General features: G+C 40.2%; 1 protein-coding gene across 3 annotated transcripts in view; it reads right to left on the minus strand.

Annotated features, from left to right (window-relative positions):
- Positions 1-20,532, minus strand: part of RBPJ (recombination signal binding protein for immunoglobulin kappa J region) — a 63,320-nt gene extending 42,788 nt beyond the window's left edge. Inside the window, exon 1 of one of the 3 annotated variants that reach the window (XM_069014308.1) lies at positions 20,304-20,532. In XM_069014308.1, coding sequence (XP_068870409.1) covers positions 20,304-20,323 — 20 coding nt within the window. In that variant the 5' untranslated portion in view covers positions 20,324-20,532. Of the gene's footprint in view, positions 1-11,053; positions 11,144-19,971; positions 20,041-20,303 lie in introns of those variants that run through there. The other 2 variants (XM_069014311.1, XM_069014309.1) reach the window with 2 other exon arrangements.
- Positions 20,533-25,560: the final 5,028 nt, after the last annotated feature.

The raw sequence follows: 25,560 nt of genomic DNA on the forward strand, positions 1-25,560 counted from the left end.
CTTAAGGTTCATGGTTTTCTTTGAACCACTAATGTTCACTGTAACGCCAAAAATATATAATAGAAGGAGAAATTGTGAATGATTTTATAAGGAAGTGGTAAAGAACCATATTGAACTTGCAAAGGTGGAAGATTCTCAAAAAGCCAGACTAACCTCACTAATCATAAAGGCAAATATGTATCTCTTTGGAATACCTCTTAAAGAGATAACAGGTTCTTGACGGGGACAGTCATCGGTCACTTTCAAAATTTCTCACCACTACTCTATTAAAGTAATAGGATAATCACTCTTCCATGTTCTTTTCCTCACCCTATACCCTCATAAACAAAGGAGCAACTGCTTCCTATGAGCAGAAAAACAAGGAGAATGGCCTAATCCGCCTCTAAGGGGGTTACTGTCCCTGCTCCAAGGTCCTCAACTCGCTTCCCCTGCACCACTGCTTTCCCCTGCAGTGCTCAGACCTTCAAAAGGAGATAACTTGGTCCATCAATCTGGCACACCACTAATACACAGGGAAGCAGGAGACAGGGAAACCAGTCCTGTTGGTTGCAGAAAGCTGCTTGGTCACCTCAAACTCAACTTCAACAGAAGCCAAAAAAGATTACACAGAAGGAACAGTTAAGCAAGCCTGTAACTCTCATGGGAAAGAACTATAATGCAAGAAGACACAGAAGAATTCAGTAAGGAAAATGACTTGCAAAACCCAAGTCTTAAGGAAAATTAAAAGATCTTACCAAGAAACTGACATCCTTAGTCAAAGTTTAGCTTAGGATAACTGTAAGACTGTCACCCCAAGCACAGTCAGAACTTAATGCAAAATGACACCTATGTAAACATCTCTAAGGTTTAAGCAGACCAGCTCTGAGAAGTCTTGCTGTGACAATTTAAGTCACCACTGTCTCAAATGCCTTTACCACCTCTCTGCTAGGTCAGGGCAAGCAAACGTGCCTGTGTCCCAGCTGCTCCAGTTCACAGTTAAGACTGTGGCTTCAGAAGCAGCTGAGCTGATTTGTCACTGCCAAACAGGTCTTGCCTGCCAGCTTCCCCCAGCTGCACTGACCTACCCTCACACACCAAACTCCAGCACTTGTCCGACCTTTCCACAGGTAAATTCAGATCAGTAGGCCAGAACAAAAACTATCTTTTTGGGGAGGCCAGAGATGGAGAGGCGAAAGAGGTGAAAGAAAGAGAACTTCATTGATTCAATCACGAACCCAGTGACTGCCAGCACCATCTCAGCACAATCAACAGGCACACTCAGGAGAATGTGACCTCCTACTTCAGTAGCAGGGCACTGTTACAACCCTGGTGCACCCCTACCTTCAATTTAGACCCGCTTAATATTATTTTAAATAATGTAAATAATAATAACAACAACAATATTAGCAAAAAGCCAACAAAAACCAGTTCATACATTCCCTTAACTGGTCTTGGTTTAGCAACTGTAAGCTCCGACAGAAGTGCCTAGCCCTCCAGAGCAAGTTTCAAGAGCCACTTTTAAATTGTTTTACTGTATTTTCACATTTCTAAAAAACACCTTTAAGAAATGGGGACAATTCCCTATCATCTCCCTCCTCCAGCAACTCAGTCATTTTCAGTCAACTTTTTTTATACAATATAATATTTTTCTTTATTTTTTTTTTAACACAGTACTATTACAGAATGTACCCTCTCCTTTCATTCCCTTTCTTCCTCCAAATTCTATACTGGGAGCCTTCAAAATGCAATAAGGAAGCAGCTCCTTATATTCAATAAAAGTAAACTGCTAGAGTTCTATAAGCTTATTTCTCTGAACTACATCTCACCCACTGATTCTAGACTTGTAAAACAACTCAAAAATTGTATCAGTATGCAAGCAGAGAACAGGTTATCAGCGCCTAAGCAGGTTGCCATGCAAACAGTAATTTTCAAATTGGCAAATAAAATTTATCTCCTCAGTAGATTAAAATGTTGACACAAAACCTGTGCATACGTATACTTTTTAACAAAGCTGTATTTGGCACCAACCTGTGTTACAAAATTACAGGGTTTCCTAGATATCAGATGTTTTCTTGCATCACCCAGGAATTACGTGGTTACACTAACATTAACTGGGCGCAGTTGCAAAATGAGCTGTCAGTATCCTAGAATTAATCAATCTCAAGTGTATTGTTTCGTAATTACACTTATGAATACATCATTCCATGAATATAAAAACAGCAGCAATAAACACATCCCAGAAAAGAATGAGAATTAGAAGGCTCTTTTTCAACTTTCTAAGACAACTAAATCAGTTGGCGGCCATTCTTCCCTGTTAGGCTTTTTCACTGTGATTGTGCTGAAGGTCTCTAACGAAGCATTTAATATAAGCAAAATATTCTTAAACCTTTAAAGTCATATAACTTGCATAGAGAGCAAAATTAGGTGATCCATCTGCAGTTTACAAACCTGTGTTTTAAGAAAAAGAGTTGTTTTAAAAGATTTGAAAGCTTTGGACTTTTTGTCATTGTTGTTGAATTAATTCACAGTTAAATTCTAAGTTTCTAAGATATTAAATCATACTGTAGCTACAGTCCCTGCAATAATTAATAGAGCATTCCAACATAGGAAAGACAGAAATTCATATTCCCATTTAAAAAATACTTGTTTTGAAAGAGAAAGAAGAAAGTAGGGTAAGTACAACAAAAACTATATTTCTGTTTATATTTTACAAGCTAGAAGCTCCTTCTAATTATTGCTAGTTATAATTGTAAAAGTAAAATATTTAGAAACAAATTGCTAGAGAAATATAATCTCTACAATGCCTACCATCAAATATGATAATACTTTTAACAACTGTTACGATAACTGGGTCAATGATCCCTGTACAAGACAATTAAACGGACACTCCAATAATAAACTTCTACTCCTCCTTATCACAGTACACTTACAATAACCATATGAAAAGATTAGATTACATGGCTGGAATGCCAGCAAGCTAACACCTTATCATCCTTTTTTCTGGTCTTATAGTATTACAGTTCTCTTACATAGTTACACATACTCCTATTGTGCCCTGACAATTTTTGTACAGCATTTGTCATAAGAAAAATCTGAAGAGCACAAATGCAAAGCAGTTATTATTGTTCATTTTTTAAAATGGAAATTGTGTGAATCATACTTAATTCAAGGAGGCTTGCTTTTCAGGTTTGTCAAGTTTAAACTCCACACAGATGCAAATTACTGGTAAACTTCTTCCTGCATCTTAATGAGGTACACTATAAACCATGAAGCCAATTTAAAAACAAGAACACTTTTCTGAGACAAACTTAACTTAGGTATTCTAAGTATTTAAGAAACCACTATTTAAAAAAAAAAATTTACCAAACAGCACTTAACTTCTGCATGATCTTGAACCTGTGACTGCTACAACACGAGTTTCCCAGAATAACAACTGTGCTGGCACAAATTTTTTTCAAGGATTTTACAGCATGAAAAGAGTGCCTAAGCAGTGTTGCGAAGACTCCCAACTGCTGAGCTCCGAACCCAACCTCTTTTCAAAACATTGTCTCATCCTTCCAAGTACATTTAGGCCAGAAGGGAAAGTAAATTGTCAAAAGCATCTTGAAGTACTAAACAACCAAATCTGTCATTTCAGTTAGCAGCTACCACCCTTGTCAAGCGTAACTTGACCAGCCTAAAAATGTTTGCCAACATAGGACTACCAAGTATGTAGTATATGGAATATGGCAATCTATAGGGAGATTTCCTTCCTGAAATTTCTGCCCACTGCTGCTTCCAACACGGCAGACTGAGCTCTCCGAAAAAGAAAAAATTGACAAATGCAATCATGAAAGTTCAACAATCAGATAAATAGCCTGAACCATGGAATGAAAATATGCAGATGGCCATGGAGCCAAGATAAATGAAGAAAAAAAGTCTCATCCTAAAGAAAATCAAGGGATAACCTATACTAGAAGTTACCACTTAGAATTCAGCATTTTAGAGAAATGATGTATTTTCTTCCAAGACATTAATGCATTCTGGAAAATACAGCACACTCTGTCCACAAAGCAGGCTTAGTACTGTATTAGTACAATTAATAAATTGATTAGCAATCCTTTCAATAACTTTGGAGCCCATAAATCAGTTCTAACTAAGTTTAAAAAGAAGAAAAGAGCTTTTAAAGACAATTACGTTGCTATGAGTTTTATGAAAACTGGAAGCTGGATAGACATTTCCAAAATACCAATCTCACTGAAAAAGACAAAGCAAAATGTGGAAACTCCTGTTTCAACAGCTGATCACTTTGCATATGCCATTTGGTTAGACAGTAAGCATATGCCTTAGCTCTACTACTGCTACACTTTGTCCATTAGGGATGAAGGAGTTCACGGTACTGTCCCGAAACCTTTCCTCACCATACAAGACAGAAGTGTACAGGACACAGTTCTTTAGTCCTACCCATTACAGAACAACTTAAGAGGCTAAAAACCCACAAACCTGTTACATGACAAGAGAATATACACAAAATACAGTCAAAACAAATGAAGGAAATTCAGAATGCCAGTTTTAAACTGCTTAAATTATCTTATATGGTTATGGGAAAGATTAAATACTGTGAAGATAGCATTCATATTGAATACAATACGTTACCTACATACTGCTCACCTAGGCATAAGAAATAGAGAAACCATTTGCTCTATAGTCAGATTGAAAACAGAGGATCTCCAGAATTTCTAGTGAGAGTAACACATTATGAAATGCAATGTAACTGTTTAGTTACACACAGTTTTAGGGCCCCTGCCTTAAGTGGATTTTTAAACAAAAAAAAGCCCATGAGTTGCATACTGAATGTATTCGTAACTATAAACCTCTTGGAACAGGTATCAAAGTTCTATTTACTAGCCTGAAAAAAGCCTAATAAAACATTCTGGCAAGTTAAAGATAAACATCAGAAAAGTGTAGCACCGTGTAAATTTTTTTTATTTCCCCAGTGGTTTACAGGTTGTTGTAATAATTTGGTGTGACAAGTTAGCTACCATATTTGCTATGATAGCATCTAGCTTTTTAGATAGATGGTATTGCTATAGGGCAGGGGAAGGACTGCTGGACTATTTATATGACAAGAAAGGTAGTGGGAGAAGTGAAATGTGAGCAATATTGGAAGCCTGAGGTATTTTTCACTTCTGTTTTGTATTTTTCCATATACACAGGAAACTCCCTTGGGGGAGAGAAAGTACAACTTCCCTACAGCTAAATAAAAAGTACATGTGTAAAACAGAGAAGCCACTCAATGTTTCTGTACCCCAATAAATAAAAATGTAAAGAATCAGATAAAAACTTTTAACACTGAGATAGCAAAATCTAGTTTTCCCACCTCCAAAGTATCTTCAAAATCTTTGCAGCAGTAGAAAATTCAAGAGACAATCACCTCCACACATATATATATACATCATTATCTACCTTCAGAGATTTCATTCTGTTCCCCAACCCCACACCAGTGTCCATCCATTCCTCTCCATTCCCTGTCCCTATTACAAAGTGAGGCAAAGATGAGGAAGAAGGACAGAGTTAAGACAATCCACCCAGGGGTGCAGGGCCTTCTGCTCCCACTGCTAGCGGGCACAAGGGTTATTCTTATTCAGGCCAAGGCTCCAGCAATCCATTTCTCCATTTCCAGCAGCAGGATTAATGGACAGCTGAAGAAGAGTAAGAACCATACAAGCCTAAATGGTACCTCCCCATAAAATTCTCCTGTCTGTGACTATTCTCAGTTCAGGGCAAGGAAATCTGAAGGCAACTTCACATCATCAATACGATCAGCCTCAAAGAGTCGCTCCACCCCAGAACTAAAACTTAGTTTTAACAGGTCAGCAAATCCAGTTTCATACTGGAGTGACACTGGAAAAGCCTGCAAATCACACAGCTCACCAGTCACAGATGCTAACCGCTGACCAAAGTGCTGCGACACAAGGCCACTGTTGTCTGAAGGTACACACAGAAACCAGCTGTCAGGTGTGGCATGATAATACAAATGTGTATTAATAAAATTAACCACAAACTTTAAGGGAAAGCATAATAAATCTCTACCGGTCATTTTTGGCAAAGGGGAGAAGAGGCAGCAAAGGAGTGGTGCTGTGGAGTTTTCTGGGTCAAGTTAGTTTTTTGGTTTCTTTTAAAAAGGAAAGGATTTTCCAGTTTTCCTCCAGAGACTGTCAACTAAAAAGAACAATGCCCTTTAGGACATAAATCTCCATTAACTTCACAAACAATGCCATGACAGGCACCCAACAGTTTTTCAACTATGATACTTTTACTAGTTATAAGACCTGGTTGGCCATGCCAGCACACGTTGGGACAAACCTGAAGTATGCTCAACATCGGCACACCATTCTTCCCAAAACGTAACGAGTATAGAGAGCCCCAGTTATCCTGGCTGGAAAACCAGAGCCCATCCTTTAAGGTATCCTAGAGCTCCCTGGACCTGCATGCCACCCAACAGCTTGCAAGCCGCTTGAGTGACAGGTGAATGCAGGTTACTTACAGGAAGGACACTGTGCCAAGACCTAGGGCAATTTGAACTCTGAGTCCTCAAGATGTTTCTAACAGCTACAATTAACTACAGACACTGCAGAAAACAGACAGAATAAGCAATCAAAAGGACTGAGACAGCAAGTCAAAAGCAAGTGGACAATGCAATAAACAGCCTCAGGCAGAGAAAATATAGTGGATTCCATTACAGATTATTTGCAAAGGAGAAGCTGACAAATGACTCAACTCTTAGGAGAACTGCATGAAGCTACTTTTGGCTTCCAAGAAAGAAATTAAGAAAGCAACTGAAAAAAAGGAAGACGCCACAGACTGAAAGAGCAATGGTGATCTGGGACAATGTTTAAGTGTTTGCTTCCTGTTTCTACAACTATGGACCAGTGTTGCCAGAGTGATAGTTTGAAGACTCCTTTTACCAAAGGAAAAAACCTTTAACCGAAGGAGAAGGGTTGCACACATTAGCCTCGCTGGCTGGAACCATTATTCAATTCTGATATCCAAATGATATGCCTGTTTGACTTTCTAAATTTTGTTACAAAATGAAGTGGGAAGAATACTTTAGACAAAGGGCTATGTGAGCTGTTTAATCAGCAACAGTAAACTGAGGCTCACTGTTGAAAGAAAAAGTGCACCATTGTTACACATCTACTTCCAGAATACCTCTATATTAAGCTTTTTGTGAAGCAAGAACAGACAAGATCAGGACATGTATTACTAATAAAGTTGCCTTCTATAATGAGAATAAAAAGTGTAGGAGAGAACTATCTCAATCAAATTGGTAATTTTTATATTAAGACACCCCAGTATGTTACCATTTCTCTAGGGTTCTGAAATGGTATGAAAAAAACCAAATCAAATGCTTGTATTCAACCACTGAATCAGGCAAAAAGAAAAGTTACAATTTTATGCAGAACATCACAATGCTCTTTTAACCCATCTTATGTTAGAAGACACTTTCTGTATAGTAAATATAAATCCAAGTTGTATATTAAAGTACAACAAACACTTTTAAGTGTACCTGTATGCACAGACACACACCCATCATTTTTTGGGCAATGCTTATTTACAGAATTTAGCTTTCAAAACCTGGTCTCAGCTTTACTTTGTTTGCTTTCATCACTTCAAAAACAATCCTTTCTCCCTGTTCTGTTGCTTTAGAAATATACCATGTTGGTAAGAACAAAGTGTCCTGCTTCTTCACAGCTTTCAATATACACCCTACAAAGCCACTATAGCAACAGACTGTAGTCTGTATTCATTCAAAGTTCTATTTTATCCATTCTCTTTGGAGTAGCAAAAGGATAAAAAAATAGTAGTGGCTTCCCATACATGAAGAGGACTGAAACATTTCAAAAGAAAGAAGGGTGGTAAAAGCAAAAAACGAAACTCCTCCAAAATAAAGTGCTCCTTCACTATGCCTTCTTGCCCCTCCCAAAATATATTTCCTGCCTTCGCAATAATAAGACTGGATCTTTCTTTGGCTTTACCAATACAACTTAAGTTTTACTCCTCTCTCAGTATCAGTTTTGTCTTTTGTTACATGAGATATCTCAGGTTCTTGAACTCTTTAGATTTTATTTTCTCTCCAACCCTCATCAGTTTTTATGGGGGGAGACAAGTCGCATACAAGTGCTTATTAGACAGCCCCTCTCATGATCAAAGACACTGATGAAGTTTCAAGTTCCCAAAAGTAAGGAACAGGGTTTGGACTTGATTTAAAACATACAGTTGTTGGATTGCTGAGTAGCAACAGTGACTTCCCCACTCTGTAGATAATGCTGGTGGTGATGCTCAAAGTACACCATAAGCCTAACAGCAAAATATAGGGGAAAAAAGGAACAACACTGTTGGGAAGTAGTCTGAAAGTACTGCCCTGGACAAACATAAGTGAACATGGACTGCCCAGGAACAAAGAGAATGGGGCTTACACAAAAACTCCACAGAAAAAAAAAAACAGACAAAGTATTCTGGTGTGCTATTCCACTAAAAATAATAAAAGAGAAGGAAAAAAAAAAAGAGATCCAGAAGCAAAACTAATTGAGGGCTGCTCACAAAATTCAGGAGAGAACAGAACTCAAAATGACCAAGCAAAATACAATACTCTGTGTTATTTCAGTATGCTTTATGTGTAACAAGAGGAAGCAGAACTGACCAGATCTAAACTGGAATCAGAGGAAAGGAATGTCAAGCAGTGGCTATACATGTTTTCCAACTGATGTCAAAACAAAAAAAAAAGAAAATATTAGCTAGGAATGCAGTTTGTACAATGGCAGAATAGTATTTTTTATCTTAAAAAAATGTAATATCATTACTGAAAAAAATCTTCTACAATCAGGGCCATTAGGTACGAGATCAGAAGTTGTCACCAGTAAAATCTGCTGAGTACTTCCAACGATGATACCCAGAATTTGAATCCTATGCAGAGTAAGCACAGAGGAAAACTTCCAATAACTGAAGAAGTCTCCTATCTCCACAGATACAATATTCATCACCGCTTAATACCCTCTGTTGCTTTTGGTTTGGTTTTTTTTAGTGAACTAGTCAAACTGAAAAAGATAAACTTTTAAATTCAACCTGATGCAATACAACTTTCATGACTATGCAAACTGACAAGTCTAACCAGTCTACTGCTAAGTGCCATCCAGCAATATGGTGAGACAGTAAGGCAGGAAGGTCAGTTCAGTTTTTCTGATTATTTACTAAGTATTTAACAATCAAAAAATAAAGTTAAGATTTTTTCCAGAAAAACCATGGAAACCAGAAACATTGGAAAAACAAGGGATATGCCCAGAGCTTTTCTTCTTATATATTTTATTTCCATATGGAAATTCAGGCTACATTGAAGGAACACTCACATAAGGACTGGCTTCAAACTCTGTCTTGAGAGGAACCTTCAGCGTATCTTCTGAGGTCACTTTTTGTTTACTGCAGTCTCAAAAGCTACATGCAGATGCAGCCAGTCAAAAAGAATGACTACTACCCTTATAGCACAAGGGATCAAGTAACAAAAGTTGCCCTACACTTTCTGTACACTTTAACAATCACAAATTACTGTAAAGGCCTAGTCTACTTTTCCTTTGCATTTGAGGTATGATTTATCACTTCAACAAGCTAATTGGGAGTAAACTCAGTAAAACCTTTTTTAAATATTGTTTCATAACAACTCCTTTGTTTTGCCTGCTAACTGTTGTGAAACACAGGTATTTTGCCCATTGCAAAAAAAAAAAAAGGCAGAATGTTCTGACGTTTGTTTTGGCATAGTTCTCACGTTTGTTTTAACACAGTTCTTGGTATTTTGAGAGTGCTGCTATCTAAACGTAAGCACTGGGAACACTAATCTTATTTACTGTATTATCAAAACTGAACATAAGCCTGGCCAACATCTATATTATTAATTAAAACAGATCACCAAAATAGTTTTTCATGCCTTTCCTGCTTTAGGTGACTCTTAGAGCAAAAAATTTACTTTAGAGAACTGCATGGTTTTTTCTCTCTACATAACATATTCTTCTATCACTCTTACAAACTAAGAGACATGTTTACCTCCATAATCAACAGCAAAACAATCAGTAGAGGAGGGCACTCTTGTAAATTTAGTACTTATACAAAAATCCCTTAAACTTTTATACTGTGATCAGAATTCCATGTCATTATCATGTGTGCTGACTGAAACAGTTTGTCACAATGCATCAAGTATGCTACAAGCCTCTTTCAAAGAGGAAGCCTGATCCCAAATACTTATTTTGATTAACTGCTCTGCATGACTTATTAATGAGAAATTTGTAATGCACACATAAACAAAACAAACCAAAAGCAACATCAACCATGCAATAGCAAATGAAAAAAAAAAATTGAATGCAAAGGAAAATTAAAAAAAAAAACAAATGAAACCCCCCCCATACAAACAAAAAAACACACACAAAACCCCAACCAACCAAAAAACAAACCAAAACAAAAAAGCCCCAACAAACCACAGCAAACCAACAACATCCCAGGACTCAGTGCTGACAAAGAAGTACTGAACAGCAGAAGAAAAAAATTTGGCTGGAAAAATACTTGGACAAAAAGGCATATCGAAAATAGTTTTGATATATCCCCATAATTCCTGGAAGGTAGTACTTTATTGAGGATTTTACTAGTCATCACCATGTATCTACTGCAAAACTAAGAGAGCATGAAAAGAAGCACACACATGCAGAACAACAGAAGTCTTTCACCAAAGCTTTTTCTTTTCTGAATTCTGACACTCACTACTGAAACCAGAGCTGGGTGGCAGATTTGGAAAGCAGTGATGTATTTCCAGTTTTGAAAATAAGTACCTATACAGAATAATTTCTCCCGCAGTATAAAGACATGGCAACAGCACACTGCAGCATCACTTAATTTTATTACAGGGCACATTTATCTACTGGCCATGCCCCAACCATCGCATCTGTCTCAATTATATAAGAGCAGCATCTCTCTAGTGTCCACTCTAATATCCCTCACTATAACCAAAACACATTAATGATGAATACAGTCACTCAAGTCTTCTTTACCATACCTTTCTGTTATGCAGATGAAAACCGTAAGGAAGTCTTATTTCTCTTGACCTGCTTTCACAGCCACAGTTGGGAGAGAAAACATGATGTCACCTGTCAAAACCCAGCAAACACCCCGTAACTACACCAAGTACGAGAACAGAGGCAGGAGACAGTAATTCTATTTCCACCTCTCCACAGACTCTGTCTGACCTTGGCAAGTCAATGGGTTTTTATGCTTGTTTTCTCATGTTCAGGACATGAAGAGCTTTTACGCAGACAGCTGGAACAACAACAATAACTGAGTAAGACTCATTATTATTATTCTGTCTGGTCTTAGAACTCTTCCACAATGGCATAAACTCAGTGTGCACAAGCACCTCCAAGACTCTAGACCTTTATTTTGAAGCCCCCTTTATGTAAGATCATGAGTGAAAGCAGTAACACCCCTTACCAAGACAACCTCCCCTGTAATCAATAACTGATAAAAGCGTAGTTTCACAAATTCTTCTGCTGAGCAAACAACTTTAACCTTATTTTCTACACTAGCAGTTCCTAATCCACAACTTGGAAACACTGCCTGCAGATCCTTTGCCACTGCTCCTAGACAAAATTAAATTACAGAGCAAAAATAAGAGCTGCCAGGAAAAGGAAAGCAGGATATTTTCTGAAGAGTATCTTTTATTCCATGCAGTTTCTATGGTTCGGCAAAAATTAGGGACCAGTATTTTGCACAATTCAATTCCCTCTTTCAGGCTTGGAAAATTCTGAATTTCACAGCAGCCTGATGAAGTTTCATTTCAATACCAAGTTTTCCTGGTAATCTCCCAAAGCACCACACACTGGAACTATGCCACAAGAATGGCTTTGAAAAAAACAAAGTGCAGATGAAAGGTCCTACAGAACAAGCAATGTTACCAAGTATAAAAGTAGAAAGACATTTTTTTCTGGCACATTCAGAAAAATGTCTATATTTGTCTGTACTCATAAAGGAAAAAATTTAAGTGTTCATTCCTCTACTCAAATAACTGTAAGAAATTAGATTAATAACCAGAACACTAACAAGGATCCATTGTAGTACATACCCTTTAATCTAACCTATGAGAAGTAGAAAAATTAAATGAAGGTGTGATCTCACACAGAGCACTTAAAAATTAGTTGCCAATACAGGTTGCTCACTATTGGAGAAAGTGTTCTGGATTTTCAAGGCACTGATGAAATAGCACTGTATACAAGTCAGTCACATAATATAATAAAACAGAGATAAGCTCTTGCTCCTGAATAACAAACAAATGAAGAAAAGTTATACCATAACCACAACCACTGTATGGTCTTCATGTTTTTCAAGTGAAGCATGTAAACAACTTCAGAATCAGACTCATAGAACATCCCGAGTTGGAAGGGACCCATCAAGATCATCAAGCCCAATTCCTGTCCCTGTGCAGGACACCCTCAGAATCACATTATGTGCCTGAAGGCATTGTCCAGGTGCTTCTTGAACTCTGTCAGGCTTGGTGCTGTGACCACTTCCCAGGGGAGCCTGTTCCAGGACCCAACCATTCCCTGGGTAAAGAACCTTTTCCTAATATCCAACCTAAATCTCTCTTGACACAAATTCAGGCCATTCCCTTGGGTCCTGTCACCGGTCACCAGAGAAGAGATCAGTATCTGCCCCTCTGCTTCCCACTGTGAGAAAGCTGTAGGCTGTGATGAGGTCTCCTCTTGGTCTCCTCCAGACTGAACAAGACAACTGATCTCAGTCATTCCTCATATGGCTTTCCCTCTAGACCATTCACCATCTTCATGGCACTCCTTTGGATGCTCACTAAGAGCTTTACATCTTTCTTACATTGCAGTGCCCAAAACTGCCCCCAGGACTCGAGGTGAGGCCTCCCCAGCACAGAGCAGAGCAGGACAATCCCCTCTGTTGCCTGGCTGGCAATGCTGTGCCTGATGCTCCCCAGGACACGTTTGGCCCTCCTGGCTGCCAGGGCACTGCTGACTCACATTCAGCTTTCTGTTGACCAGGATGCTCAGATCCCTTTCTGCAGCCTCCCATTCCCTAGCCTATGTACATCCACAGCTGCCCCATCCCTGGCACTTGCCTTTGTTAAATTTCACATCTGGTGATTGCCCAGCCCTATAACTAGCCAAGATCACTCCGCAGGGCCTCTCTTAGTTCAAATAACTACGGAAATACGTACTTCAACTCAACATCAATGTTTCAAGACTTATCTACATAAAAAGACGCATTCAAAAAAGAGCCTCACAAGCTTCCTGAAGTCATGTGCTGTCAACTGAAGTGTTTAGACTGCTTTAGAGAGAACAAATCATGTCCCAGGAGCATGTCATTCATTAAACAATCTTATTAATCGAATAGTAAAATATTATAACAATTATATCTTACAGTAAACTTCTATGATCAGTCAGGCTTTTAAAAATAAAAATACTAAGAAAAATAGTGTTTATCTTCATCTGTTTATTTTATATTATACATAATTTAAATAGATATATAATACTAACATTTCTTATATATAATAATAGTCTCTGTCTATTGTAAGGATCAAAATCTGCAAGGTCAATCAAGAGACTTCTCACACTGTACATACTGAAACCCTTACGTTCTTTTCTTTCTTGGTAAAAAAGTTTACCAGTGCAAATATGTACTTTATGCATTCACAAGCGTAAGAGCAAGAAGATACATGGCCATATGTCACCATCTGGATAACTAAAGTGCAGTTGAAGAGCAGGAAGTATTTTTCAGAAAATGAAATTTTTTTAAACAGTATAAACAGTCTCTGAAAAATGGCTGTGATGTGAAACAAAGGTGATAAAAGAGTTTCTCCAGGTTGTAGAAGTTACTTAACTTTTTTTGTGAAAGGTAGCAACCACAAAATACATACACACACGAATTATGAGTAAAGAACACCACATAAGTAGAACCTCAGGAAATGAGATAAACTCTAAGTTTAGCCCTTACTCTTCCAAGACTCAGTAAGAACGTAGGGATATGGAAACTGCTTCTATTAATAATTTCTTTTTCAAAGAAGTGTACTGGCTGTTTCCTTTTCTGAATTTTTACATTACAAGAGATAACCTTAATTTTGTATTATTTTCTGACGTCATATAATCTTAATTGTTAATTAATGCAATTATATTCAAGCATGAAGTGTATAATATTATAATGCTATAAGCATTTCCACATAAAAATAATGGCAGTTCACTAAGATCAAGAATATAATTATTATTTATAATTATAAAACTGCCTTGAAATACCATAGACTTAAAAGGCATATCCACTTTTGTCAACAGAATTAAGATTTCATCTGACAATACGGCTAGTGACATTTACCTTTTTCTCTTCTTCACCTAAAGACAAAAGAAAAAAGTAATTCTATAAAAGCAGGCATACACAATTGCTCAATTTTTAAAAATATTGAAATAAATTTAAAAAAAAAACCTTAAAAATACACCTTCCCTGTGAAATGCTCTTGGGGGGCAGTATTTCAGCACATTAGTGCCATATAGGTCAGTTAATAATGCGCTTGCAATTAACATCCAAAGAATTTAGGGTTGCAAGTATTACAAATACAGAAAACAGATGTCCTGAAACTTCAGAATTCTGCCGACATGATTTGCTCTCCAAATGTCAAACTAATATTGTGTAGAAACTACATTCTTCATCCCAAGAGAGATTCTAACAAGTTGTGTAAGATAGAATACCTGTTTGTATTAAATATGTATTTTACAAATCCAAACTACAACCTATCTCTTCAAGTTTATCAAAAACCAAACATAGGATAGAACAGGTATGCATTGCACCTTAACTGTACTCTTCAGCAAAAATGAATTAGTAACTATAAAACCTTTCTTCAAAATCTTTACTTGTGAAGGCACCACAAGTCTTTTAGGAAGACTTTATACATACCTACAGGCTACTTGCTCTTCTTTTCACAGTATTTTTAAACATAGAAATTGGAGTTCATAATACTGAAAAATAGTCCTAAAATTAATTATTACTGCAAAACAGAAATTAGCAAGTCAGAGGAAAGAAACTTGCTGTCATTGACAAACCCATGATCTTTATGCAATTCATAGGATGGAACAATACTTAAGAGAGAGCTACTTCTGCAAAAAGATATCAGCAAAGGATATTGCCTTTTAATTGGCTGTAACAAGCACACACACACACTATGCCAAATACAACAGTCTACAGATTACTTCTGGAGAAATCAAGCTATGGAAAGATTATTTTCAAACTTTCTTTGTGTTCTCTATCAACCAGAATAAGTCAAACAACAAAGAGCTACTTAACACAAGGAATAAACAGTGAAAGCAAATAAAATCCAAATTAAGACCTTAACTTCATGAAATTGCTCCTACTGAAACTACAAAAGGTTTTGCCAGCATTTCAGAGTCCCTTCAAGAATATAGTGCTCACAAGGAGTTCCCAATAGTCTGACTTTAGACAGCTCATGCTCCTTGATAACAATTTAAATGTCAGTCACACAAAACCATCTACTCATTTGCTTGTAAACAAGTTTTTCCCAATCTTTAACACTCATCAGGTGCATATACACAGTACAATAGCTGTAGTTATGCTATTACTCAAATCTTTATAAGCACTGTTTAAACCTTCAGTGACAGTAAAAACTGTAGCCTGAAGAACCCATCCACGAATTCTAGTCCTATAGTCTACATGATTCCTGTTTCCACTCCTTAAGCTTCACTGAAACCATTCTGACTAACATCTCTTGCAGCCTAACCCTATGATGAGGCTCAGAATCAATACGTAATTGTTATCTTCCTAGACCTGTCAATCACCCAAGACTACCAGCAATGCTTCTTTTCTGGAAATAACTCTCCCTTGTTTCCTTGGCATTGTTGCTCTCATGATTCATCCCTTATCATTCTAACTGTTCTTTCAGTGTATCCTTCTGAAGGAGCCTTCTCATTCACCTGTATTATTTTATCAATCACTTCATAGGTTTTGGTCTTGCATCCTTTTCCATTCGTCTTCATTCTGTCCAGGGCCAGGATTCAAATTCACCTATGAACTCCCTGCCATCAATCAGAAGTATCCTTTCTACTCCCTAGCTCCTGTGCTTGTCCAAGTCAACACCCCAGCTTGAATCTCTTTCCCCATATTGATGCCTCACTATCAGCTCAGTATCAGCACAGACAACACACAGGTCTTACTCATTTTACTATTGCTTCAGTCTCCTTTCCACTACTGCAAGTCCTGAACCTAATTGGGCATTAGCCCTCAAACCTAGGTTCTCTATAGGTCCTAGAAATAATCTGGTGTTGAGATCCTAGCAACGCCCATCACATCCCTTTAGTAGGTGAAATTTTATCAGTGACCACGGAAGTTCACACCTGAAATAATGAAGCACACTTCCTCATCTTTCAAGATCCAGAATTGACCCTTATGAACATTCCTCTCTCGATAGCTTTTTTTAGCCTACAGCCAGATCACACAAGTCCTCCCCTGCCTCATCTCTTGAGCAGCATCTACTTCACTCTCTACTTCAAGACCCTCACTGGTCAATGTCCTCATTCTAAAACTACTAATCAGGATGTAGATGAGATTAAAGTTCTGATAAACTGTTATATTTTCATCTCTGAACTTCTCTTCCCTTGACCTTGCGGTTCAGAGAGCTCCAGGAAGCAGCACCCTCATTCAAAAACCTCCTACAAGTTTTTTCTTAGTTACTTAGTTCTCATTAAAAACAAAGAAACAAAATGACCAGATGGCTGTCACATCTACACTACTGCACTAAAATTCACAGCACTGATGCCAAACATTCTCCTGTGCCATCACAGATCTCATGAGTCTTCCCCTACCCTTAAATCATTAAGCATTCTGGGTAAGGAAACCCCTCATAACCACAGAACTCCTGGATGACTAATTCAGACATGGAACTTGAATAGCTTGTTACTTAGAAAAGTGTGACTAAAACAATTTTCTACTGTACAGTGCCTATGGAAAACATCATACCAGTAACAAGCCTACTCAAGTTATTTTTGTCTTTTTTCAAGGCTTCTCAACCTGTTTGAAAAATAATCTAAATGTTATACTGTATACTGCTATTACAGAGGTTTTCACTGGTAATCGAGTGCCCAAGACAATGCTTACTATTTATTATTTCAATCTCTCATCTCTAAGTTGGCTTCTAGTATATTAAAGATCAGGTTGTCCCAGGCTACTGAGAAGACACTATTCCATACTTTATGTCACTTTAAAACTACAAAATTAAATTCATGGCATTAGAGATCTTCTCTGTCACATGGCTTTATTAGACTTAGCAGAGCAATTTTCAAACTAATTGATGCCTACAGGTATTTTTGCAGCATCAGCAATTATTTAAAACCAAGTGGTTTGCACTCAAAATGTTATATAATTAAAGAAGCACATATTCATTAATTTTGTCATCTTAAAATGGTATTTCCCTAAATTGTTCAAAACCAAAAATACTCCACAAAACCTCAAAAATACTATCCTATAATCCCAGCTATAAATTATCCACTTCTTTTAAATAATATTTGTGAATAGTAATTCATTTTAAATTACTTGTCTCATGTTTCTGTTTACCTTTTCACTATATCTGGTTCTGACACCACCCAGTTTAGGTTGTGACACTGTACATATGAGCAAGTTTAATCAAAACCCTCCTTGTGAGGCAGCAGCACAAGTGTGCCACATGCTGCAAACAACGAAGCGGTAACATATGCTGACTGCCCCCCAAAACTGCTGCAGTAAATTCCTACTACTCCAATCCAATACTGCATAAACCTATGCACCATAATTTAAGCTCAGACATATCGTTTTCACAGAGGAAAAAAAAAAAAAAAGCTTCTTCATTCAGGTAACACTGAGTGCAAAAGAGCCATAAGCTTTGCCTCAAAGTTTGAGTGCCCATGTGATGCCCATTAAAACGCAATGCAGGATTTGCATATTACATTATTCAGTTATTGCTTTTAATTTCACTTTTTTTCCTCTGTCCAAGTAAGTTTTTACAGAACAGGCCAGAAAGAAAACTCCTTATACCAACTATTTTGGGAAAAAAAAAAAAAAAGAAAAAAAGAAAAAAAATCGGCTACTGGAGAATCATCAGTTTTTAATCCTACTACATACAGACAACTCAGCATCAGAGCCACACTCCAAACACAGGTCATGTAATTAAAAAAAAATTAAAAAAAAAAAATCAGGCTCCTTCATGTAATAGAACTATAACATTAACAAAAGTTAGCATATTTCATTTTACCTACACTGGAAGTATTTAACAATAAGAACACAAAACTATTTTTCCAGAGAACTATTTGACTTAGAGGTTTAAACAAAAAAATGTAGAATGAAAAACCTAAACTACACACAATTTTTTCACTCTTGTTAAAATGGTATTTTTTCCTACTGCTCTGATTATTTGATCACTGTTTTTAAAATAATCGACAGTTGTTTTGTCAACATTTTAACAGACAGCTGAAAAAGATCAAAGTAATATCACAAGCATTACAACACTTCTGACAAACCTGTAATAATAACAAAAAACAACAAATAATAACAATAAACAAAAGGAAATGGAACCCAAATATTCGGATGAGTAAACTAACAGAAACGTGGAAAAACTTAACTGCTAACTACAGCACATGCTAATAGTTATAGCAAACTTTAAAAGCATTTGTTCCCTTCTTTCAACTCCAACCTCTAAAACAGTACACTCCAGGAATCATAACAAATAAGATTAGCCTCCCTAAAGAACATTTAATTGGGAAATTGTGTATCAGCCACAAGATGCCTTCATAAGGAGAGAAATCAAGCAAAAGCTTCAATTTATTTTTTGACAAACAAGAGCGAGGAATTGGAAACACTACTGCAGCCAAACAAAACAACAAAATACCATAATGCTACCTTCTCCACGAGAACAAAAGCATCAACCACCAACTCCACCCCACCCCCAAGCAGGCTGTTGCTCTCTAACCACAGAGCCAATGCTGTAGACAATGTAATCCCACAGGGAAGACAGAAGGTCACAGACACACTGCGAAATCTTAAAATAAGGTCCACGTTTTAGAAAGACATAGAAGTACTTTAACGAGACAAAATTTCATTTGGAACAAACAGGTGGAGTATAGAAAACAGCCTGTCCTTCTCCTGACTGCCTCTTCCCTCAACACATAGAGGGAGGTCACACGTGCCCAGGGTAGCCCAAAATTAAGGACACGGCACTTAAAATAAGCAGCAGCAATCAAGGATGGCAACGTGCAATGTAACACTGCAGGTGTGATTGCATGCTGTATACCAGCAGTGGATCTGTTATTATTCATCAGCAGTAGGTGGCAAAGAGGGTGTCACTTATTACGGTGACACATGCTGCAGCTGGCTAGCCATGATTAAGTATTAGCCACTGTGGTTGAAAGGGATGGAGACTACCATTCATTATGATCCAGCATGGCTTAGTCGGGTAGGCAGGCTGCTACCCTTCCCTGCACCGCAGCATTTGAAGGAAGGCAGCTAAAACTCAAAAAAGCCCTGGGAATAGTGTGCAGAGAGGAGAGAAAGGGAACATCGGTCGCCCAGCCTGAGGGAACGGGTGTCCTGCTAGCAGGGGCGGAGAGCCCGCCCGCGCTCGGCGCGACCGGGAGCGCTCCGCCGCCAAGTGACAGCGCCGGGCCGGGCCATGGCCGGCCCCGCCGTGCGAGGGGCGCCGGGGCACCGCGCTGAACTTCCAACCACAGCAGCAAAAACCTTTGTCCGAGCGCTCCCGGTCCGTGGCCGGGGGAGCCCGGGGGACCCCCGCCTGCGGCGGCACGAGCCGGGGCGAACGAGAAGGGGGAACAGCCCGTGCCAGCCCCAGGTCCCCTCCCAGCTGGGCTCCGCCGCTCCCCTGGGAGCCCACAGAGCGGGACCCGCTTCGAAACAGCCGGGATGAGCACTGACCCTGCACGGAGTCCTGACCAGCGTGTTCGTGCCGGAGAGAAGGAGAGCAAAGTGAGCGCCCAGACCCGCCGGGACCCCCACGCCAACGGGCGGACGGAGAGCGCGGCCACTGCCGGGCCGGCACCCGGGGCGCCTCCTCCGTGCGCCCACCCGGCGGGACCCCAGCCCCGCGAGGTTTGCGCCGCAGGGCCCGCCCGCGGGCCGTCCGGAGGGCAGCCCCCCGTGCCCCCGAGCGGCGGCCGAGGAGCGACCAAACGGGCGCAGCGCGGCCTCGCCCCGGCAGCCCCGGGCGGCGGCGGCTCCGGCGGGCGCCGCGAACGCCCCGCACTCACCCTGTCACAACAGGCGCCATCTTCCACAAACTCTCGCCAAAACTCCTACTCTCGCGAGAGCTCCCCCCTCCCCGCGGCCCAGAGCGCGCGTGCGCGGGCCCGCGAGACACGCGCGGGGCAGGAGGAGGGGGCGGTGCGCGCCGCCCACTCAGCGCCCGGGCTTCTCCCCTCAGACACAACAGCCCAGGCGTGGGAACCGCGCTGCTCTCGCGAGAGCCTGGCGCCGGCCGACACTGCGGAGAGCTGCGCAAGTCTCGCGAGAGCTGAGCGCGCTCAGGGGAAACCGAGGGATTCCCTTTGCCTGCTCGCGCGTCTCGCCCCCGCCGGCGCGAGGAGGGGCGGAGGAGGAGGGACCATTCTGGGCGCGGAGGGAGGGGCGGGGCGGGGCGGGGCGGCTGCTGGCGGGGATCGGCCCACGGCCGCCACCGCCTCCTCCCCCCCCCCCCATCCCCGCGCGTGGGACCGCGCGCCTCGTGCTGCCCGCGGGCCCGGCACGTGCGCGGCCCGCAGAGACCTGCGGTGGTGGCGGCGCTGAGGGTCCGTCGGCGCGGAGTGGGAACCGGGGCAGGGCGGAAAGAACTCCTTGTCAAATGCTACATAGAAAGAGCGGGAGGCTGGGATTTGGAGGCACAGCCCTTAGGAAGACCTGTTAGGTTCCTTACATGTAATCGTTAACGTAATTTTTTTAGCAGTAGGTTTTACATTAAAAGCTCGGTTTCATAATTTTGTTTTCATCTGCAACCGAAGTGCGTAAGATGCGTTTGTTTAGCAAACAGAAACAGTGGAGTCTGCCAGAGTCCCAGCCAGCTGAGCGAACCCTGTGGCAACAGACGGCTGAGTGTGGGCACGGGGACAGGAGGTATCTGCCACACGGAGCTGCCGGGGTGAGCTCCGACGTTTTCATAAGACAAAGAAACCCCCGTTTTGGATTTATTTAACAACATTGCCACTTCAAGGTGAGGGTCTGATTGTCCATTAGGAGACCATATTTGAAAACTAATCCTTTTATATCAAGACTTCTGTCTGTTCAATTTCCTCTATGTGTTTAGTAAAACATGTCAGTCTAACTTCGGGACAAATGCTACATTGATTTCAAAGATTGCTGAGATTCCAAAGCCCACATCTTTTTTTCTTACTTTAGCTCTGCTGTCTTCCAAATTACAGAAAAGGTAACATTTCAGTAATCCCATGAATAAAATTTTAGGTTTCTCTCCCACATATGCGCTTCATTGCTAATGCTAATTCAATGAATAATGTCTCAGAGAAGTAAAATCATGTTTTAAGAGACTCCTCGGTGACAAAGTTTTCTGTACATCTCCTGTATAAACAGCTGTTGTCTCCTGTCATTAAGGGACTTTCCCCATCATGATTTCCCCCTCCTCATTAGATACAAGAGGACTTTGATTGGCTCCCTTGTAGGCACAGTTCTTGGCAAAAGCACAATGCATACTGGAAATCCTCTGTAGTGTTTGCAAAGAGCAACTCATAATCCCTTTGGAAATCTCTTCCTAAAAACATCTCTTTTTCTTTTTTTTTTTTTTTTTCCTCTCAAGGCTAAAAAATGATCTCAGATCATGCTAACTCCATTCCATTAAGAATAGTTTCTGGATGTTTGCCATGGACTGTCTCTAGATGGTTATTTTATGGGGCCCCTTTTTTAGTGTGTTTTGAATCAAACTGGAAAATCTAAAAATACAGCACACAATAATCTGCAGTGTCTAGCCTCTTTCAATAGTTTACAAAGAAGGCTTTGATTAATAACCAGATTAATTGGATACTGGAGCAGGTATATTATTTTGAAGAATTAATAATTATGGAAACCATTGTAGTTCTTTCCATCACTTACAGCACTACATTATAAAACAAATAACCATTGTTTTTTGGTTTTTTTTTTAAAGTATAAAAGATTTGCAGTTCAGAAGGCCAGGAATACTATTCAAATCAAAAACAATAGCCTGAACTTCATGTGAGTAGCTGGTGGAAGAAAAGATAAAATGCCACCAAAAGTTTTTTAATATTGTTTATGCACTGAATTTTCTTCTTGCTGCTAAAAGTTTGTATTTCATATGGAGTGTGACTGTATTGGAAACTGAAAGCATCCACTCCCTCAGGGAACTAGACCTCACTTTCTGACCTGTAATGAATATAAGCACTTCCAGAGCTGAGGTAGAAAAATTTAAATACCGGGTTTGCACCATTTAAATTTTTGTGTTTGCTATGCAAATCAGTAGTTTGACTTTTTGATTTAAGCTCAGCTGAGGTTGGCAAAAGGGTTCTGAGTCAGGCCTATCACTTCAGAGACAATTTGAAGAAGCACAGCTTGGAGGTGCCTTTGAAGGATATGATTTCCACAGGTGTTAGGCTTCACCCGTATTCCAAGCAGATGCTCTGCCAGGTGACTCCAACTGGGTGCTCAGAATCATTAGTCACCTTTGAAACTGGAAGGCTGTTAAAGCAGGAAATCCAGTTTACTCTCACTTGTAAACTGGGAGACAGGACCACCTCAAAATTACCTGGATTCACCAACACGTGTGCATGTGGACAGAGCCACTTGGCCAGTGCTTAGTGGATCTCAGCAGCTTCATCTGGGGATCCATACAGTTCCCCTGTCCTCTGAGTCTTGCTTTGTGTGGAAAGGGGAGAAAAGACAAGGACTCTAGCAAGAGCCCATGGAATCGTTAGGGATCAGGCCCTCTGTGTAGGCAGGGAGGAGGTCTTTTGGCCTGAAATTTTGTCCCACCACTGGTACTGCGAGAGCTGCTGGCTGGCAGTGTTCAAGCAGCCCAGCTTTGGAGGAGAAGGGCAGGGAGGAGCAGGGAGCATGGGATGCAAGCTGTGATAACCAGGCCAAAGATTTCAACAGCTTGTTTGACCAGTCCAGACCAAACTTTCTCCAGCTCAGCCTTGGCTCTGGGTTTCCCCTAAGTTCATTCCTTTGGGCACAGCACTAGCTAATACGCTTCTCATTTGGCAACTGCTTCTCATCTTGCTGGTTTGGAGAAAGATGAGAAAACAAAAGACCTGCACCCTTTTGTGTAGAAGGAATCCCAAGTTTCTTATGTGGTTAGCACACATGAGTGAGAGACAGGCAAGGGGACAAGAGACTCTTTCTTAGATCAGCCTGTCTTACAAAAAAAGTCTCACAGCATGTCCTGTAAAATCCCAGCTATTTTAAAACCCAGTGACCTTCAAAAGCATTGTAGGTAGTGAGAACCACAGTTATATGGATCTTCATTATAAAGAGCAGGTTTATCTTGAGATGTTGCAGTTTGTAGGTGGTGTAAATCACACATTCTAGTGGTAGGCACTGTGATACAACCCTGCTGGAATTTCATAAGCACAGGATGTACAGCGTGGTTCAACCATGTCTCTAGGAAAGCAAATAAACAGGCAGTTGCCCACAGAACATCTCTTAGATCGGAACTTTGGTGCATCTGCCAACAAAAGTCATTGCTTAAGCTGTTAGCCAGCCAGCTCAATGTCAGAAGTGTGTCTGCTCTTTAAAATAGATGCTGATGTTCAACACAGCTCAGAGAATCTGCAACATTGTCTTAAGGATGACAAGGAGAAAGAATAGGCTAGTTAGCAGTCTGCAGCAGGAGGATTGTTAAATAGTTTTCGCTTGTGTGTCATAGTCTCAATGAGGACGGTAGAGCAAAGAAAAATATCTGGATATGTGTCTTAATCCCGGCTCAGGTGTAAGTATGCCTTGCTGTGGGAGTCTCCAGAGGCTACATTCAGACTTGGGCCTCGCTCTGGTGTTCCCTTGAAAGCAAGTACAGTCCCCTCCCAGAATATTCTTTTAGTGTAAAGACAAGATGCAAGGAGTATAGGAAACATTAGGAAGGAAGACAGGGAAGGAAAGATGAGGTTAACAGTAATAACATCATGTGGTTATGTAGGTTAAGTGTGAACAGCTTGATGACTGACTTCTATAACCTCTTATTTTTACATACTTTTCTAGAACAGCCTGTTAAGACACTTTGCATTCTATTACATTTTGCTTCTCACCCTACCTCAGAACAGTACCTTCACTTATTTTCCATTGGGTGAAACATTTTGTCAGTTTGCGTGTAAACTACCCTGTATCCCTCCTTTGTTTTACTGGGCTTTTCAAAGAGCCCACATCTGAACCTCTCTTACGGAGCATTCCCCCACTCGTGCACATGATGCCTGTCCACCAGTTAAGCATGGCACCAGGTTATTCCCTTAGCTCTGCTCTCCAAATGCAGCCCTCTGCAGTGGTGGCTGGTGCCATCAGCCCTCTCATCCTCAGGGTGCCCCTGCAGGTACCACCAGACTTCAGTGAATCATCGGGAGGCTAAAATGCCCTGGGGGCTGGCAGAGCCTGCCCACCACACACCAGGTGGTGCCAACCCCCTGCACCCCAGCATTCACAGGCAGCAGCAGAACGGGGGTTCCACAGGCTCCCCCTTGGTGCTGCCAGGAGCACAGCTTCCTTGCTGCCCTGACCTTCTGCCATGGCTAACGTGTGCACGCACCAAACCAGTTCTAAGATTAAACCACTGGATGCAGGATTGCAAAGTCATTAATTACAAGGAGTACAGCAGGATAAACTGTAAAAATCTCCATGTTTCCAAAACATACAGGAGAAATACAGCTTCTTTTCAGTCTGTCTGATATCTGTAGGACTGACTATGAGCTGAAGACACCTAAGGAAGTTAGTTGCATCCTACTGAAATCAAGAAAACAGGGAAGATTGAGCTAGTTGGTTAGACTGTGAATTATCACAATTAACAAAGTAGAACGAAGATTGAAAGATCATTATATGACTCCAGATGTTTTATTGATTTTATTAATATATAAATACAAATCAAATTTGCAGTGCTGCAGTTCTGAATTAGTGTGAATATAGATGTCTTTCTACAGAAAAACATTTTGACCAGAGGTGCTCTTGCAGTTCTGTTGTTTTCCTGATGTGTATTAATTCACCATCTACACTGCCAGTGATACACTCACACCCCAGCCTGTAATTCAGTGACTGAGTTAACAGCTGGCTTTTTCAGCTAGTCTACTCTCTCATTCATTAGGCTCTTTGAGAAAATGTATGCTGAACGGCTTCACCTCTACCTGTAAGTAAAATGTGTTTTTGGAAAACAGAGAATGAAAACTCATTTGATTCTACAAAACACAAGAGAAATACACACTTAATTATGCACATTTTTCTTACTTACAGGGAATATGTAACAGAACAATGCTTAAAGAAATTTCAGACTAACTATAACAAGGTACAAAA

The sequence above is a fragment of the Aphelocoma coerulescens genome, chromosome 4 (genome assembly GCF_041296385.1).
Source record: "Aphelocoma coerulescens isolate FSJ_1873_10779 chromosome 4, UR_Acoe_1.0, whole genome shotgun sequence".
In the NCBI taxonomy this organism is placed as follows: Eukaryota; Metazoa; Chordata; class Aves; order Passeriformes; family Corvidae; genus Aphelocoma; species Aphelocoma coerulescens.